This window comes from Pongo pygmaeus, chromosome 3, assembly GCF_028885625.2.
Source record: "Pongo pygmaeus isolate AG05252 chromosome 3, NHGRI_mPonPyg2-v2.0_pri, whole genome shotgun sequence".
NCBI lineage: Eukaryota > Metazoa > Chordata > Mammalia > Primates > Hominidae > Pongo > Pongo pygmaeus.
In genome coordinates this window covers 176,213,502-176,233,692 of record NC_072376.2, presented here as the reverse complement: position 1 = coordinate 176,233,692, position 20,191 = coordinate 176,213,502, and the positions used below count along the sequence as shown (strand labels likewise).

Here is a 20,191-nt window from a genome sequence, read left to right as displayed (position 1 = left end):
CCCTTTGCCTTCCCCACTGATTAAGGGAGGACAGTCTCAGATTTTTATTCCTACCTTTGCCCTTTAATCCTAAGAATTGCTAGTTCTCTTGATTAACTAGTGAAATCTGTTTCCTTCTCATATGTCAGTGGGTAGGAAATTTTTACTGATGCCTTTTTAAACGATTATATTACTGTCTTGTTTGGTGGGATATGATGATTTTCTAGAGGACTCTGTATTATATTGATGGAGTGTTGTTCCCCACCCCCTCAGTTCTCATGACATATTTCAAGGTAACTTATGATACAGTAATACACACAGTGATTGAAATGATCAGTTTACCTAATAGATTAAAATACTCTATTCGTCTGTATTTTCTTCATTTTTGTTGATGGGAATTGAAAAAAGCACAAAGTGATTGATAAAAGACAATGTTGAATAGTTGTTCATTTCCTCATTTCCTTTCTCCTTTGGCAGTTTAGCCCAAAGCTGGCTCACCTAGAGAGACATTGTTTGAAGGCTGTTCCCAGGTGGCAGCATGCAGATCTTGGCCCTTCACAGGCACAGCCTGCCAGCATTGTTCCTAGGCCTGGAGATTCCTTGATGTATTTATTGTTACTTAGAGAAACTGGGATTTACCTAGTCCCCTCCTAGATAACAGAAAAACTGGGAGTTACCTAGCCCCCTCTAGATAACTTATAAATTTGTGACATGGTATGTGTGTGGGGAGGGGGAGGAGAGTACAGCTCATTCTCCCTTTTGCAGTATTGTCTGTGCATGTCCAGCCTGCTGGCTCAAACAGGCCTTCTACGCCGCTGGAACTTTTGCCATGGTGCACACAGAACATTTAAGCCCAGCCTATGCTGGGATGGAATTTGGGGAACTGCATGCACTCTGTATCTTCTCTGCTTGTCAGTTATTTTTCCCAGCAGACCCTACATTATAGCTGTACCACGTTGTTGTTAACGGTGTGTGTTAACCTCTGTGTGTGATAGGAATCCTTGGAGATCTTGTAACAAAAATATAATGCCTTTGAGTAAAAAATGGTGAGTATTATCAGCTAGAGCCAAGTGAAAGGATACCTAGAAAACCACTTCTCAATGACAGGGCAAGTATAAAGCATCAGTTGGACTAAATTTTTATATGAACACCTACAGAATATATACTGTGTTTAAAGATACAAAGAAAGCTGCTTGCCCACCTCATAGTAAAGGTCTCAGCTGCTACTTTTCCAAATTCAGTTTCTTATACTCTCCTTACAATCTATTACTTCCTTTGCTTTTATCTTGAATCAGGTAGTATGGAAGTTACAAAATCCCCTAAGTTGGGTGGAATGACCAAGAAGGGATATGGGTGCCTCCTGTGGAGCTGTATGAGGAGAAGTGGGCTGGCCTGAGCCTTGCTGTGTCTTAAGTTGCTCTTTACAGTTTAGCTCTCAGGTATTAGTCAATCCAAACTACACTCAGAGGCTAATGGTTATTTAAAATATTGTTAAATTCCTCTTTTCTGCTGTGGATTAGCTAAATTGCTTATGTGAACTTGGTCAAGTTTTCCTGTAACATACCTATTAGTATTGGCTCATGCCACATACTGTCTATTGTATGGCTTCCTGTTATCTACTGCCTGTGATGTTGTTTTACTTAAAACTTCATAATGATTTCATTATAGTTGTGGCTCATAAACACTTCAGAACCTGGGAACAGTCAACTAAAATACTGTGCTTTGCTTTTGTCCAAGAATTTTGAATGTCACTTATATTTTAGTTCAAACCGTACTGCACAGACCTGAAGTTTGCAAGGAATTTTTCCATTGAAATTGTTTTTCACACTTAGGAAATGGATTCATGCTATCTAGGAAACAAATCCCTGGGAAACAGTCTGTGTACCAGGTTGCAAACGATGATTATTTTACCTTGTATTAATGGATACACAGGAAACTTAAAACGTATTTTTTAATCTCTGCCCAAACGAAGAATTGGGTTTGCCTATATGTGAGAGAGTTAAACTTGTGAATTGTTTTTAAGACAATTTTAAGTGAAAGTAAAACTACAATAATATATGTCATGTAGGCCAGTAAGAGTGGTGCTGAGTGCACCTCTTCTGTCCTTCACAGTTCTTACTGGACGAGGTCTTCTGGATTTATCTAAACCTTTTCAAAGCAGATGTCTTGCTATTTTCTTAAAGTTTTTTGCTTTTACACTTTTATAAAGCTTTAAATTTGTGATGCTATTAGTGTTATTTCATAATGCATTGGCATTTTAATAGTTTTTAATGTCATAGAGTACACATATCTTCAGAATGGTGGTACCCTGATAGGTGAGCTGTTTTACGCCTTAATGAAAACTAATGAAAGATTCAGTGCTGTACTAAAATCATAAAATGTGAAGAGCATTTACTATCAAAAATCAAGAACTGAGGATGTGATAAAACAGCCGTGTTCAATGCAGTTGGTATAAATTGGTCCAAGCTATTTAAAAAGCTATTTAGTAATTTCCATTAAAACTTTTATGCCTTAGTGTTAATTATCGTACCTTCAGCTTCAGTACCTCCACTCCTTACAAATCAATTTTTAGGAAGTCTGAAGTATAGAGATTTATATATAAGATGTTTATCATGGCATCATGTATTATGTTGAACAAATTGGAAGCTGCCTAAATGTCCTACAATAAGAAAGAAGTTAAATAAGTTGTCCTGAGTCTGTAAAGGGGTGTTTTATGATTCCTAAAATTATGCTTACAAAGAATATAACATGGAACAACTTTAGGTTTTTAAAAGAGGGCAGTATACAAAACTACAGTATGGTCTTAAAGAAAAAAATAACGTATTATAGAAAAAAAACTGGAAAAATCTATACTGGCATTGGTCATGGTCTTATCTCTATAATATACATATATTATCTCGCTTTTGTCCCCCAGGCTGTAGTGCGATGGCACAATCTCGGTTCACTGCAACCTCTGCCTCCTGGGTTGAAGCGATTCTCTTGCCTCAGCCCTCTGAGTGGCTGGGATTACAGGTGCCTGCCACCACACCCGGGTAATTTTTGTATTTTCAGTAGAGACGGAATTTCACTATGTTGGCCAGGCTGGTCTTGAACCCCTGACCTCAGGTGATCCGCCCGCCTCACCTCCTAAAGTGCTGGGATTACAGGCGTGAGCCACAGCGCCCAGCCAGAAAATATGTTTTTTAATTCACGTATTTTGAGAAGAAAATACAATTTGAAACCAAGAAGTTTCTTTCATTATTCTTAAAATGTTTTCAGAAGTAAAATTATGTGGTTCTGCTAAAAGCAGTTCTTTTAGTTAAATGTTAAAGGCTGCACCATCTTTGTGTTTTTTAAACGTAAATAACTTCTACTTCATTAGTTGTTAAATTAGAAAAAGTCTGTAATTTTACAAAATTCCTAACTGTGGAAACAGCAAAAGTGATTTAACACTTATTGAAGTCAGAAGCTTGCTTTTATATTTCCCATCTGATGATTCCAAATGTATATAGCATGTTATTTCTCAAAAGTTACCAATTATAATCCTTTTCTTTGTACCTTACAAGTTAAATGAGCAATAATTTTAAAAAATGATAATTTGCATCTAGTTGGTACCACCAAAATGATTTGAATTTGGTGAGGAACAAACTTGTTACTGTTGTTTCACATTCATAGAAGGGAAATCTGGAATGAGCGAGTGCATTTTAATCAATATATTAAGACTGAGTATGTAAAAATGACATAACTAAAAAATTACTTTATTGCCCTAACATTGACAAAATTACCTTGTTCTGGCAATTATCAGTGGGATTTTTAAAATAAAACACTGCTGACTTTTCAAATAGTTATTTTACATGTTAAAAGAGGCCTTTATGTTTCTATTACAGATATTTGAGATATTTGGACCTGTTGCACATCCATTTTATGTGTTACGGTTTAATTCTTCAGATCACATTGAGAGTAAAGGTATTAAAATAAAGGAGACTATGTATTTTGCTCCATCAATGAAAGATTTCACTCAGTATATATTCACAGAAAAACTTAAACAGTAAGTACTTTACTGGCATGTTGTTCTTCACTTACCTAACGTTTATAAGAATAATTCTCAGTGATGTAATTTCTTATAGTTACATTGTGTCTGTCTTGCAAAGAGTTCATTTATCTTCCTAATAATATCTTTGAAGCCTGCAATTTATTTTCAGATTTTGTACGTAGAACTCATCTTTTGTAAAAAATGAGATGATCAGCCATTAAGAGCACATTTGAGCCATGTACACGTTCTGATTCTAGTTCAGTGTTTTTTTCCATTATATACTTTCTTTAATGTACTTGCTATTTTAGTATTAGTACTAATATTATTATCATTTCTTAATAACATTTTTTTTCAGTTAAGTAAAATTCTCTTTGGATTCTGTTTAGGGGCCTTGCTCTTCAATAAAACTTTAAAATAGTTTTCAAGAGAAAAAAAAATGAGAGTATCTCTTTATTTTGCTTATAAATTGTAAGTTTGTAGAAGAGACAACTAACACGTGTCCCTGAAAAATTGTGTAGAAAGTCATGGTGTATGGAGTTGACCTAACCAACAAACCAGTGCTCTCCATTTTGTCTATAAATAATGCTAAGTGATTTCTGTGGCATGTGACCAGCAATATTTTTTTATATTCGTGCTCCTATTGTTTGAATATTTTTCAAATGTTAGCTGTTGCCAGCTGTTAGTTGTAGAGCTGTTTGTATCAGTTGAACTTGTTATAATTATGTTATTTAATTTTTTATATCAGCAAATAGCATATGAATTTAAGATTTTTTTTAATAAAAATAACTTGAATGCTTTCGAATGATGTAATGAATATGAGCCACTAAAAATATTTTCAAATTGGGAGTGGAAGAAAAGACTGCCAAAGATTGGGGGAAGGTTAAATCCAGAAAGACTTTGCACTCAGTTTGACACAGAAGTTCCTTTTAGTTCTAGCTCTTCTTTTATTGGAACCTTAAAACCTAGGCGATACATTTTTATAGATGTTGTTTTTGCAGGAAACAAAGGGACTTTGGTCACTGAGTAGCTTTGGTATTATGTCAAAGGTACCAACCCCAGTTGCATGGCATAAGAAGATTACTTATACCACTTACATATTAAATCAAGTCTCAAGTCACCAAATTTCATTTATTTCAGAGATGAAAATTTTGATCCTGGTAATTGATTTAACTCATGTTTAGGAATCTACATAAAGATCTGGAGGAATATTTTGCCTAAGTTATTCTTCAGATTGCATAAGGTTATTTTCCTAAATAACACTGACAAGAAAGATGAATTAAATACACATAAAGTCTTCAAGATATTAATATGTTCTAAAATGCTTTAAATATTTAGCATTTCATCCTGCTTTGAATATAAAGATACTGCTGTGGGTATGCCATGTATTTAGCTTTTTAACAAATAGAATATTTTAGCTTAAAACAGATAAACTTGAAGAGGTTTTCTGAAGATGGTTTTTAAATAGATTTTAAATAATAGACTCAGTCTTTGGTTTTGATTTGCAGTTCTTCTATTAAGAAGTAGTAGTAAATCAATGAATTGGGAAATTAGACCTATATTGCAGAAACCTCCCTCTCCCAGGAAAACTGTTGTATTCTAGACCTCATTTTGGCATCTGTCATGGGAATTTGGTGGAGTACTTTGTCTTTGAGGTAGAGAAGTTCAGCTCCTTTCCAGCTTACTGTTCTCTAATGAGGCTATTTTGATCTTAGTTTCTCATGTACTTACTGTCTTGTTAAAAGTGCCTTTTGAAATGTTACTTGATCTTTCCTTTAGTAGATTTTGATTTTTTGTAATAGACGCACTAGTTGGGGAATTTTTCCCATTTATGTCTGTGATTCCAGGCTAACAGCAGTCCAGGTCATGAGATGTCATGTATGCAGAAAGGAATACCAGAGCTGTATTTAAGGCCCATGTGTGAAATGACAATTGAGGAAATGCTTTTTTCTTTTAAGTGATGGAAAAAGCCATTGATAATGGCTCATATATAATGTCAAAGTTCTGAATCAAAAATTTAAAACAAACTTAATAACTTTCATGTTGTGCCAGCAAACTGACATCTGTACATTGATTTTAATGGCTTTAATTCCTGGGAATCTCATTTGTTTTTGAGATCTAGTTTAAAACAATAAGGACATCTAGTCCTAATACTTTGTAATATTTTACTTTGTGATATTTTAACATAATGGAATAACAAAATAGTACCTGAAACTGAAATTAACAAAATTAAAAAGATTAAAAATGAGCTTTCACAAATTATACTGCTCATAATAGATATCTGTACTTTTGTTGGATGTAAAGTGTAAAACTCTCCACCAAAAGTTGTTGATTTTCAGCTGCAATTACACATTTCACACATGCCAGTCATTATATTGTCCTTCAGAATCTTTAAAGCAGCTCCTCTTCCTCTTCCATTTCCTCAAACTATTCATAGTTAGCCTTTGTTTGACCCTCACTGCTTTGAGAATCAGTGTTGGAATAAGCCTTGGTTACTCATAGAGGATTGCTGACATTCCTCAGGTAAACTGAGGAGAAAATAATTCATATTGATATCTCTGCCATTAAACCTGTAAAATCTTTGAAAAGGGAATGCCTCATAGTCATTTTTATGTACTTCGCACATGGAACAACTTCTGATCTACAGTTGGCGTGAAATAAGCATTGTTTTTAAACTGAGTTTTGTGAAAACTGCAAATATTATGAAAACAAAAATCAAAAGAGCTGTCCATCTGCTTTCCACTGCACACCATAGCCTTGGCTTCTTATTCCAGTTCCCTAATCCTAATATTTCTATTTGCTCAACTTTTGTGTTTTTCTTAGGAGCTTCCCACATCTTTTGAAATAAGGTAAAAGACACAAGTGTATTGCAAAATTAAAGGTTGAACTCGTGTCCTTTACTTTATTATTTTCTGTACTTTTAAGTTATGAGCACTTAATAGAATTGTGATAAATACTTTTTTGACTCCCATCCCCACCCCACTCAGGGATAAGGGATCAGATGCATCATGGAAGAATGATCAGGAACCACCACCAGAGGTAAGTATAAGTCTTCTTATGCAACATTTTATAAAGTAGGGCAGGACTTAATCTTATAAATTTTCTCATTCTTGCTGTTAGGGAAGTCATTAATACTGCCTTCTCCTGTCCTAGCGCATGTATTCTGTCACCATCCTAGATGACTATTTCATACCTTTCAATGAAAGGTTTTGATTGATCATTTAGGAACAAAACTTTTTTCAGTTACATTTAGTTGTATTTTAATAATTATCACCTTATCATTTACATTGTAATTTACTATTTTTGTCAACTTTGTTGATGTCTGATAAAGGCAGGCTGTCATTATTTTAAAAAAATTTAATTCAGTTTAGTAAATACACCATATGGGACATGAAGACATGGTGCTTTTAATAGTAAGCTGCCCTTCTTTTGGAAGTACAGAATCATTGGAAGCTACCTACCTCTCTACTTCTTACGATATAACTACTTTTCTAAAAAGAGACCTTGATTTTCTGTTTGTATCTATGTCAGCAAAACAATAGTTTTATGCCCCAAGGTGACTTGATAATCTAGTCTTCCTAGAGATGTGAAGTAAATTTAGGAATAATATGTAAATAAGTTAATAATTTAATAGGATTACTTGGTTAACATTCCGTGAAAGTATTTAAGCAGATTATCTTGAGGGTTTTTTTTTTGAATTACAACAATGAATATATTCATTTCTCAAAAATAGCATGTATTTATACAGTATAAAATAAAAATGTATATAAATATTTTTATAAGTAAAAATTACACATGAGAGTTTTTAAAACTTGCTCAGCAGTTCTTATGAAGTTTTCTCAGTATTATTACAGTTTTTTTTTTTTTTTTAACAAATATAGACATGGGGGTCTCAGTGTGTTGCCCAGGCTGGTCTCAAGTTCTTGGCCTCAAGTGATTCTCCAGCCCTCAAGCAGTCTTCTGCCTTGGCTCCCCAAAGTGCTAGGATTACAGGCATGAGCCCCTTGCCCAGCCAGTATTACAGATTTTTGATACTTACAGATTTAACCTTGGTCATTTTAGATGTTTAAAGCAATCGTAAATCATGATCTGTGTTTCTAATTTTACTGAGGTATGAATCAGGTTTATGCCCACTTAGAGGGTTCTATACAGGTATGAATCACTTAACCAGTGAATGATCCTTGCTTAGTATCTGAATTGAAATGTATTTCTATTTAATTTTCTAATTAATGTTATGTATTTATGTGATTTCAGTTAAGGCTCTGAATATTCACTTAGTGTTCTGAATTAAGTTTAGAGTATCTATAGCATCTTATTACTGGAATTACATGTTTTAAAAGTGTTTAGAGATTCATAAACATCTCAAATCATATTTCTTATAAAATCCAGATGTTCTTTTTTTCTTTTTTTGGGTGGGGGATGGAGTTTTGCTCTTTCTGCCCAGGCTGCAATGCAGTGGCGCACAGTCTCAGCTCACCGCAAACTCTACCTCTGGGTTCAAGCGATTCTCCTGCCTCAGCCTCCTGAGTAGCTGAGATTACAGGCACATGCCACCACGCCCAGCTAATTTTGTATTTTTATTAGAGACGGGGTTTCACATTGTTGTCCAGGCTAGTCTTGAACTCCTGACCTCCAGTAATCCACCCCTCTCTGCCTCTCAAAGTGCTGAGATTTCAGGCGTGAGCCAACACACCAGGCCAAAATCCAGATATTCTAATGAATCCCTGTTGTTTCGGACCTAAGCATTGAAGTTACCAATTACAACAATGTGAGTTATTTGTAAAATTGGTTTGACTAGGTTAATTGCAAAATTACATCTCACCTAGTTCATGGTGTTTGTTTTTTCCAGGTAGCTTGAACTGGATCATTAAGTATCTTGGGATTTAATTTTGTAATATTTGTTGATGAAACTTTGTAGTCTAGAATTATTGCCTGGTATTGATCATAGACTAAAATTAGAAATTTGTGAGGTTTAAACTTAAAAAGAGAAAAAAGGGAAACATCACGTGATGTGAAAATAGAAAGCTTACATAAAGGAAAATAAGAGAAATTATGTGCTATGAAATGTTGGGCTGCATAAAGGACCTAAAAATTACCTACGGTTGTATCATAGTCATCTTCATAGCCATTTTTAATATGCCACCGTATACTTTATGGTTGAATAAATGTATTTGATGAATGGAAATTTGAATTAATTTGCATATAAGAAACATGAATTTTTCTCTGACTTTAGGAGTGATAGCAAAATACTACCAGAGTAATCTCTCTGAAATAAACTATTCCCAATTAAAATCCTTACTTCCTCCCTCCTGCTCTTAAGATGATGTTCAATTATTTAAAATGGCACAATAAAGTTCCTTATAAGCTTCTCCAATTTTATCTTTTCTGGTTTTGCCATGTAAGAAGCAGCAGCAGCTTTCACTTTGCCTTTCAGAACCATTTTTCTTTTTTGTATATACTGTCTGTCATGTCTCTGTGTGTATTGTTCCCATTTTCTGAAAATTCACTTTGTTTTCATAGCTAACGCATTCAGGTATTTCTGTTGGGTTATCCATACCAAGAAGTCTTCCTTTTCCTTTTTTCTCTTTATCCAGCACTATAATAACGTAGCATTAAGTCATAGCACTCGTTCATTGTACATTTAATCTGTTTTCTCAGAAAAAGGAGTCTTCTATCTGATCTCCATACTTTCTAGTATCTTTCAGATACCAGATTTAATCTGAGTTTTAAAATCTTATCGTATTAAGATCAGTAGTAAGAAATTATGCGTTGGAAGGCATACAATTAGTTCATGTTTTCAAATTATATTTCAGAATCTGAAGTGTATGGATTCCTGGTTCATGGAGGATTTGATCTAAAATGTATTCCAGTGAAGCCATACTGAAAATTACATACAAAGACTTTCATATACATTTTATTTCTTCTTTTTAAATTTGTATCCATCCATATATGGTGGGCCTGCTTTCATATATTTTTTGTATGAAACATAATAGAAGTTTTCTGGCATTAATAGAATAATAAAATGCCTAAACTATAGATACCATGGCAGTCATAATATATATAGCTCATAAATCTTGGTTTTCTTGGTGGACTATAACAATGAATCCTAATAATTAGTTAATGTGAGTTTTACCACCTTTAATTTTTAAATAATTTCCTCTTAGGAGTTGGATCATTCATGTATCTGCTTATAAAAGCCTTTGCCATGTTTATCAGGCTGGCCTCAAACTAAAAATACAAAAATTAGCTGGGCATGGTGGCGTGCGCCTGTAATCCCAGCTACTCAGGAGGCTGAGGCAGGAGAATCACTTGAACTTGGGAGGCAGATGTTGCAGTGAGCTGAGATTGCATCACTGCACAAAAAAAAAACAACCTTTGCCTATGGTTCTATCTAAATAGCTTCCCCATGATTTGTATACCCTTATTTTGCCTTATTTATTTATAACTCTTGCTGTATACCTAAAATTATATTTTAAAAATAAGATGGTAAACCTGTAAAGAATGAACCTGTGAAATGTTTAGAACAGTGCTTGGGTGTGTATTTTGAATGAATGAATTATGGAACATTGTCTTCTATTTTTTATTGGCTCTGATAATGTATATGATTTGCTTAGTCCTTGATACTCTTACCTTTGGCACCTGATACTATGATGAATTTTAAGTCTAAACTGGAAGTCAGACTCATATCTGAAGGCTGATTACTGGCCTGTGTTAATTAAAGAGTCATTAAGCATTTATCAAAAAATGCTTTATTTTTCTACCATGACTAATTCAGATATAGAAAATATTAAGTATCAAAAAGGCAACTTTTTTTAGAGTCAGTGATGAATAATAGGCTTATTTTCTTCACCTCCAAGTATGTACTATTGAATTGGCAAATCCATGTAACATAAACCTATTATATACTTTTCTCTGCAAGGCCTTAGATTTTAGTGATGATGAAAAAGAGAAAGAAGCCAAACAGAGGAAAAAATCTCAGATTCAAGGCCGGAAAAAACTCAAATCTGAATTTAATGAGCCAGGTGAGTGAATACAATATATATAGTCGTTCTTTATCTTCATTTACATCTATATAAGTTTATCAATAATAAAACTGAAGGAGACATCTGGGTTCTCTCTGTTTACCTCCTAGCATCCTGCTAACATTTAGAGCCGTTACATAGCAGGAGGTGTGGTAGTTTTATGAGCTTAAGCAGTAAAAATGGCTTCCTGGGGTAACAGAGAGACTAAACCTTGTTACTCATGCTTGTCAGCACTTTTTTCTTAAGATACCTATTTGCTTCCATTTTTAGAATTTTATGATCAAGTACTTGATGAACCCCTAAATCACAGTATCTTATTTTTAAACATGCGTTCCCTTTACCTTTTTTAAGAATTAAACTTTCTGAGATAACCGTAGATTCACATACAGTTGTAAAAATAATAGGAGAGGTGCTGTATGCCCTTTATTCAGTTTCCCCCAGTTGGAACATCTTGCATAAGTATATATGGAACACTGTCCCAGCCAGGATATTGACAGTTATACAATGAAGCTATACAACATTTCCATCACCAGAGAGCTACCCAGTTGCCTTTTTATAGTCACAGCTACGTCCTTACCTCTCAGCCCCTCCTTCACTCATGGCAACCATTAATGTGTTCTCCATTTTCATATATTTTGTCATATCCAGAAAATTATATAAGTGAAGTTATACACTATTGTACGATTAGGGAAAGGCTTTTGCCACTGAGCGTAGTATCTGTGCATCCACCCACATTATTGCATGTGTCAATAATAGTTTGTTCCTCTTCATTACAAAGTAACATTTCATGGCATGAATTTACCAGATTACCTAACCATTCATCCGTTGAAGGACATCTAGGTTGTTTCCACTTTGGGATTATTAGGAATAAAGCAGCTATAAATGTTTATATACAGGTTTTTTGTGAAAAGAGATTTTTATTTTTCTGGAATAAATGCCCAAGAGTATAATTGCTTGGTTGTATAATAGTTGCATTACGTGTTTAGTTTCCTGAGAAACTACCATACTGTTTTTCAGCATGGCTGTACCATTTTACGTTTTTATCAGCAATGTATGAGTGACAATTTCTTTGCATTTTCTCCAGCATTTGGTGTTATCACTGTTTTTAATTTTGGCCATTCTGCTAGGTTTGTAGTGCTAATATAATTGTGGTTTTAATTTGCATTTTCCTAATGGCTAATGGCATTGAACATCTTTCCATGTGCTCATTTACTATCTGTATCTTCAGTGATATGTCAGTTCATTATCTTTTGCCAACTTTTAAATTGTATTTCTGGATTTTTACTGTCGAGTTACGAGAATTTAAAAATGTATATTTTAGATACTAGCTTTCTGTCAGATATGTGGTTCATTCATGATTTGTTCTAGTCTGTAGTCTTTTCCTTCTTTTAAGACGGCCTTTTGCAATACTAAAGTTTTTAGTTTTGAGGAAAACTAATTTATCAATTTTGTTTATGAAATCTGAGAACTTCCTGCTTAGCTTTAGATCCTAATGATTTTCTTCTATTTTTTCCTAAAAGTTTTGTAGTCTTCTGTTTTAAATTGTACACTTGTGATTCATTTTGAGTCAAATTTTGTATAGAATGTGAGGTTAGTCTTAAAATTGCGTGGAGTGATAACTCCTACTTTATTTCTCTTTTTCAAAATTATAATCGGTATTCTAGGTCCTTTACCTTTCAGTATAAATTTTAGAATCTTCTCTACGTCAAGAAATGTCTTGCTGAAGTTTTTTTGTGTTTTTTTTTTTTTTTTTTTTGTCTGTTTTTTGAGATATTCTTGCTCTGTTGCCCAGGCTAGAATGCAGTGGTACAGTCATAGCTCACTGTAACCTTGAACTTCTGAGCTTTTTTCTTTCATTCTCCTGATAGTTTCTTTCGTGGAGCAGAAATTTTTAAGTTTAATGAAATTCAGCATATCGATTATTTCTTTCATGGGTCATGCCTTTGATGTCCTCTAAGAAGTCATTATCTAAAAAGTCATTATTGGCCGAGCGCAGTGGCCCAATGCCTGTAATCCCAGCACTTTGGGAGGCTGAGGCAGGCAGATCAGGAAGTCAGGAGTTCAAGACCAGCCTGGCCAACATGGTGAAACCCCATCTCTACTAAAAATACAAAAATTTAGCTGGGCATGGTGGCGCATTCCTACTTGGGAGGCTGAGGCAGGAGAATTGTGTCAGCTGGGACACGGGCAGCGGAGGTTGCAGTGAGCTGAGATCGTGCCACTGCACTCCAGCCAGGGCTACAGAGCGAGACTCCATCTCTAAAAAAAGAGTCATTATCAACCCAAGGTCGTCTAAATTTTCTTCTATGTTATCTTTTAGGAATTTTGTAATTCTGCATTTTACATTGAGGTCTGTGATCCATTTTGAATTAATTCTTGTGAACGGTATAAGGTTATTGTCTAGATTTATTCTTTTTGCATATGAATGTCCAGGTGTTCCAGCCCCATTTGTTGAAAACACTACTTATGCTCTGTTGTATTGCTTTTGCTCCTTCGTTAAATATCAGTTTATTATGTTTATGTGGGTCTATTTTTATACCTTCTATTTTGTCCCATTGATTTATTTGTGTGTTCTTTCACCAGTACCACACTGCTGTGATTACTTAAACTTTATAATACGTCTTGAAGTTGGGTAGTTTCCGTCCTCCAGCTTTGTTCTTCTCCTTCAATATTGTTCCACTGAGTTTTTAATTTTGGTCATTGTAATGTTCAGTTCTAAAATTGCAATTTGTTCTTTATTTTATATCTTCCTTTTTTTCCTAAAACTTTGTAATTTTAATTTTTTAGAATGTTCATAATATTTTGTTGAAGCATTTTTATGACTGCTTTAATACCTTTCATAATTCTAACATCTTTGTGACACCCTTGCTTGATTTATTTTTTTCATTGAATTTGAAGTTTTCCTGGTTCTTTTTGTGATGAGCAATTTTCTTTTATTGAAACCTGGGTATATTGAGTATTATATTACAAGACCATGGATCTTATGTAAATCTTCTGATTTAGCTGGGTTTGTTGTGATTGTTTCTTTGTCTTTTTAAAAATGCTACTCTGGCAGCGAAAGGAACAGGGTAGATTGAAGTCTAGGTATTCCTCTTAGCCTCTGTTGACACCTTTGGCCAAGGGGTGCCTTGTTACTGCTGGATAAGGGTAGAAGTTCTGACACCCCATAAGGTCTTTTCTTATGCCTGGTAGGGACAGGAGTACTTTGTCACTCCTCCCCATATGGTATGCATTGACACCAGTGGAGGATGGCCTTGTTAACACTGGTTGGGGACAAAAATCCTAACTCTACTCCATCTTCTCTGACATTGCCCCAATGTAAAAGAGGGAAGAACACTGTGTTGCTGCCAGTGGAGGTGGAAGTTCAGGTTCCCCATGTGATATTCATTGTTTGCGGGGAGGCTTGTTACTGGCACCCTGTTCAGCCTGTTCCTGATGCTACTGTGGTGGAAGGGTTGGAGTACCTCATTACTACCTGTCAAGGATAGAAGTCTAGGATCCATACTCAGCCTTTGAGAGAGTGTAGGGATGGTGCCACATTTTCTTCTGTGGTGTTTGGCTAGAGTAGAATGGTTATCATCTAAGTGTTTTCTGACTTGCTAGGTTCTCTTTCTTTGGCATTAAGTTTTGTCTTTTCAATTCATTTAAAATTTACCATTTTATGTCTTACACTTTTTTAACTGCCATAAGATATACTGGATAGTAAAAATCATAATTGAAATTTCAAACAGTGCTTTTTGATATATTAAACTTATTTTCCTTTTTATGTTTTCCCTCCCCTCACTCAAAGGTGAAGATTTTACTGAAGTACATCAGAATTGGAATGCTCATAGCTCTGCTTCAGAGCATGCAAAAGGATATCGTAACAGAGAATTCACACGAGGATTTTCCAGGGCCAGATACCCTCGATCTTGCCATGGCAGGCCTCCACCTCAGCATTTCTATAACTCAGAACATATGGTATCTCAGGAGACTTCAGGATTTCCTTCTCAGAGACAAGAAAATCCCATTATGCCACAATACCCCTTTCCTCTTCCAATGTTTGACATACATAATTTTCCACTCCGCCCTCCACCCCCACCACCACCCCCACCTGTAAACATGGGTTGGGCTACACCAAACATGGCTGCTCATCCATTACTTAACTTACCATACTCCCTACCCCCACCCCCTCCCCCTCCACCGCTGCCTCCTCCACCCTCTTCTGGAGATAGTAATTCTCATTTTGGACCTTACTATTAGGTGACTATGCATTTCCAGAGAAATGTGGACTTTTCATATTATGTGGTAAGGATTTTTTTTTTTTCAAGAGTGATTATGGAGCTAGATTTTTAAAAACACTGTAAAGTACTAAATGATTCCTTCTGTTGTAAGTTGATATATATTTGTAACCTTTGTGAAGTTGTATTCATATGAAAATGTCAGCTCAGATTCTTGGGAGAACATTAAATTATGTAATATTTAATTAAAATTTTGAATTCATGCCTTCTACCTCCCAACCCCACCCAGTTAAACTATATATATATATATAGTAATGGATATGGGACAAGTTTCATCATGGGTAAAATATATGGAGCACGTTGATTTTCTTGCTATAATCTGAATATAAGATGAAGTCCTTTTGAGAGTCTTTAAGCTATTTTTATAAATTTATACTTTGGAAATCAATTTTAATTATAAATGTAATTTGTGAGTAAGTTTAAATGACCATAATTTTTCTTTTTAAAGCAGATGAGGGATATAGAGGAGAAAATACTTATATATTGGTAGAAGCTCTGATTATAGCTAAAGTAAAAAATATTTATTATGCATAGGCAAGCTTCCATTATCTGTGCAAAATATTTCCTTTATTTGGGCACTGTTTAGAAGGCTTTACTATTTAACCTCCTAAAAGGGATGCAAAGATTATTCACAGTAAGATCTATTTAGGGATTTTGTCTTCCATATTTGTTTTCCAGATCCTCACATGCAGACTAGGTTCAATAAATAACAAATATTTTTGAATATCTGAATTTAGAGTTTAAATGAGTAATGACTACTGCTTTATATTATGAGGTGTCAATGTAAGGGAAATCATGAGTTTTAGAACTAGAAGAGACCATTGAAATACTCCAGTTTTCATTTAGTAAATGAGGAGGCTAAGTGTTCCAAAGAGGTTAAAATAATTTAACTAAGATCACTCAGCTAGTGAGTTGACAAGGAGTTGAACCTAGTTCTTCTGGTTTTCTGATTAGCAGTTTCCACTAATTAGATGTTTCCCAATCTTACATTCCTTTACACACTTAGGAAACAGTATTTGTATGGCACATTGGAGTAATCTGGAGACCACTTAGCACAAGCCCATGCACTCTGGTTGCACTGAGGCCCCACTTTTCTTCCCCATGAGCTGAGGGGACTCTTTGCAGCATTCCTAGCACACAAGTTGAGAGGCTCTGCCTTGGTATATATTAACTTTATCATATGAGTACTTTCTTCATTATTTTTAAAAATATTTTTGCAACTTCTCTTTAGAAGTTACCTTCACAGGTTATAGCACAGTCTTTTTATGATTGTTAGAATATTGTAAGAGTTTATGAGATTATATCTAAAAGCACTGAAAGAAAAACCCAAACCCTTTTCCACAAGAATGGGAACAGTAACATGTTATTATTAGTCATCAAGCTGTTCTGATCATCATGGCATTTAAAAACCTGTCCATTTCGGCCGGGTGCAGTGGCTCATGCCTGTAATCCCAGAACTTTGGGAGGCTGAGGTGGGTGGATCACCTGAGGTCAGGAGTTCGAGACCAGCCTGGCCAACATGACGAAACCCTGCCTCTAGTAAAAATACAAAAATTAGCCGAGCTTGGTGGCACGTGCCTGTAATCCCAGCTACTTGGGAGGCTGAGGCAGGAGAATTATTTGAACCTGGGAGGCAGAGGTTGCAATGAGCCGAGATCGCACCATTGCACTCCAGCCTGGGTGGCAGAGCAAGACTCCATCTCAAAGTAAAATCTGTCCATTTCTTTACCTCAGGTACAGGTATCTCTCACAGATATTGTGGCCTCGGATCCAGACCATTGCAGTCAAGTGAGTCACACAAAGTTTCTGGTTTCCAAATGCATATAAAAGTTACGTTTACATGCTACTTTAGTTTATTAAGTATGCAATAGCATTGTGTTTAAAAAAACCAATGTGCATATCTCAATTGAAGAATACTTTACTGTTCAAAAAATAATAATGACCCTTTGAGCCTGCAGTGAGTTACAATCTTTTAGCTGTTGGAGGGTCTGGCCTCAAGTGTTGTTGGCCGCTGAGTGATCAGGGTAGTGGTTGCTAAAAGTGGCAGTTTCTCCTAATAGATAGCAGTGAAGTGTGCTACATTAATTGGCTCTTCCTTTCACCAAAGATTTCTGTGTAGCATGTGATGCTACTTGATAGCATTTTATTCTCTGTAAAACTTTGAAATTTGGGATCAAGTCGTCTCAAACCCTGCCACTGCCTTATGAACTAAGAAGGTTATGTAGCATTCTAAGTCCTTTGTTATCATTTCAGTAGTGTTCATAGCGTCTTCACCACGAGTAGCTTTTACTTGAGAAAGCTCATTTTTGCTTATGCATAAGAAGTAACTCCTCATCTGTTCAAGTTTTTTCATGAGATTGCAGCAATTCAGTCACGTCTTTAGGTTCCACTTCTAATTCTAGTTCTCTTCCTATTTCTACCACATATTCAGTTATTTCCTCCAGTGAAGTCTTAAAGACCTCAAAATTATTCGTGAGGGTTGGAATCAACTTCTCCCAAACTCCTGTTAATATTGGTATTTTGACCCCCTCTCATGAATCATCAATGTTCTTAATGACATCTTAAATGGTGAATCCTTTCCCGAAGGTTTCCAATTTACTTTGCCCAAATCCATCAGAGGAATCACTATGACAGCTGTAGCCTTGCAAAAAATATTCTTATATAATAAGACTTGAAAGTCAAAACCATTCCTTGATCCATGGGCTGTGGAATGGATGTGTTAGCAGGCATTAAAAAAATTCAACTCCTTGTACATCTCCATTGGAGTTCTTGGGTAACCAGGTGCATTGTTAATGATCAGTAGCATTTCCGAAAGAAATCTTTTACTGAATGGTGGACTTAAAATCTTTAGTAAACCATGATTTTAAAAGATGTGCTGTCATCCAGGCATAGTTTTTCTATCTATAGAGTCTATAGAGCACAGGCAGAGTAGATTTAGCGAAATTCTTAAGGACCCTAGGATTTTTGGAATTGTAAATGAGCATTGGCTTCAACTTAAAAGTCACCAGCTGCAGTACCCCTAACAAGATTGCCTTTCCTTTGAAGTTTGGAAGCCAGGCATTGATTCCCGTTCTGCAGCTGTGAAAATCCTAGATGGCATCTTCTTTGAATATAAGGCTATTTTATGTACACAGAAAATCTGTTGTTTAGTGTTTAGTGTATCCACCTTATCTAGATCTTCTGGATAACTTGAAGCTTCGTCTTGTACTTTTATGTTATGGAGATGGCTTCTTTCCTTAAACCTCATGAGCCAACCTCTGCTAGCTTCCCACTGGGAGATAAACTGCAGTTTCTCTTAGCCTTCATAGAATCGAAGAGAGTTAGGGCCCGCTCTGGATTAGGCTTTGGCTTAAGGGAATGTTGTAACTGGTTTGATCTTTTATCCAGACCATTTAAACTTATTCCATATCTGCTGTAAAGCTGTTTTGCTTTCTTATTCCTGTGTTCACTGGAGTAATACTTTTAGTTTCTTTTAAGAACTTTGTCTTTGCATTCACAACTTGGCTGTTTGGCACAAGAGGCCTAGCTTTTAGTTTGCCTCAGCTTTCAACATGCTGTCCTCACTAAGCTTACTCATTTCTAACTTTTGATGTAAAGTGAGAGATGTACAACTCTTCCTTTCACTTGAACACTTAGAGGTCATTATACGGCTAGTGATTGGTTTAATTTCAGTGTTGTTGTTTCACGAAATAGGAAGGTCTGAGGAGAGAGAAAAGGAAACAGCAGATGTGTGGAGCAGTCAGAACATACACATGTATCCATTAAGTTCACTATATTATATGGGCATAGTTCATGGTGCCTCCAAAACAATAGTAACATCAGAGATCACTGATTGAGATCACTATGACACAAATAACAATTAAGAAAAAGTTCAGAATATTGGGAGAATTACCAGAATGTGACAGAATACATGAAGTGAGCATATGCTGTTGGGAAAATGGAGTTGATGTACTTGCTAGGTGTGGGATTGCTACAAACCTTCGATTTGTTAAAAATGCAATATATATGAAGTATAGTACAATGAAGTACAATAAAACGGTGTATGCCTGTAGTATTATCTGACAGTGAATATTTACTATCTACAGAAACGTCTGAATTATACCATTTGATCTTTGCTTTAAATTAAGTTGGTATCTTAACCACTTAGGTCTGGTTGCCTTCCTCTCTACACAAATCGGCCCTCTATGTCTGTGGGTTCTGCATCTGTGGGTTCAACCAATTGTGGATCGAAAACATATAGAAAAAATAAAATGTATGGTTGCACCTGTACTGAACATGGTAGACTTTTTTTTTCTTGTAATTATTCCCTAAACAATAGAGTATAACTATTTATATAAGGTTTACGTTGTATTAGGCATTATAAATAATCTAGAGAAATTGTTTAAAGTATTGGGAAGTGATTAAGTCATGAGGGCTCTGCACTTATGTATGGATTAGTACCTTATAAAAGGGGCTGGAAGGAACTGGCTTAGATCCATTTTGCTCTTCAGTCTCATCCACCATGTGAAGAAGACTCAGTATTCCTCCCTCCGGAGGATGTGGCAACAGGGTGCCATCTTGTAAGCAGAGAGCAACCATCACCGGACACTAAACCTGCTAATGCCTTCATCTTGACTTCCCAGCATCCAGAACTGTAAGGCGTACTTATTTATTTTAGAGACAGGGTCTTGCTATGTTGTCTTAGCTGGTCCCTCGGACACCTGGCCTCAAGCAATCCCTTTGTCTCAGCCTTTTGAGTAGCTGAGATTACAGGTGCAAGCCACCATGCCCAGCATAAATTTCTATTGTTTTTATAAATTACTCAGCCTGTGGTATTTTGTTAAAGCAGCACAAAAGGACTAAGTCACCAACTGTCTCTTACTGGGGAGAGAGAAACAATGCAGTTGTCATTATCCTCACCT

At 35.6% G+C, this 20,191-nt stretch overlaps 1 protein-coding gene across 8 annotated transcripts in view; it reads left to right on the top strand.

The window, feature by feature from the left end:
• Window positions 1-20,191, top strand: part of NAF1 (nuclear assembly factor 1 ribonucleoprotein) — a 64,268-nt gene that overhangs the window by 23,903 nt on the left and 20,174 nt on the right. For 5 of the 8 annotated variants that reach the window (XR_008502115.2, XR_008502114.2, XR_010126166.1 and 2 more), the window contains exons 5-9: window positions 3,846-4,006; window positions 6,976-7,027; window positions 10,908-11,010; window positions 14,801-15,297; window positions 17,025-17,078. Coding sequence is in view for 3 of the 8 variants with exons in the window: in XM_054485223.2 (XP_054341198.1) it covers window positions 3,846-4,006; window positions 6,976-7,027; window positions 10,908-11,010; window positions 14,801-15,252 (768 nt within the window). In the remaining 5 variants the exon portion in view is untranslated. Of the gene's footprint in view, window positions 1-3,845; window positions 4,007-6,975; window positions 7,028-10,907; window positions 11,011-14,800; window positions 19,560-20,191 lie in introns of those variants that run through there. The other 3 variants (XM_054485223.2, XM_054485224.2, XM_054485222.2) reach the window with 3 other exon arrangements.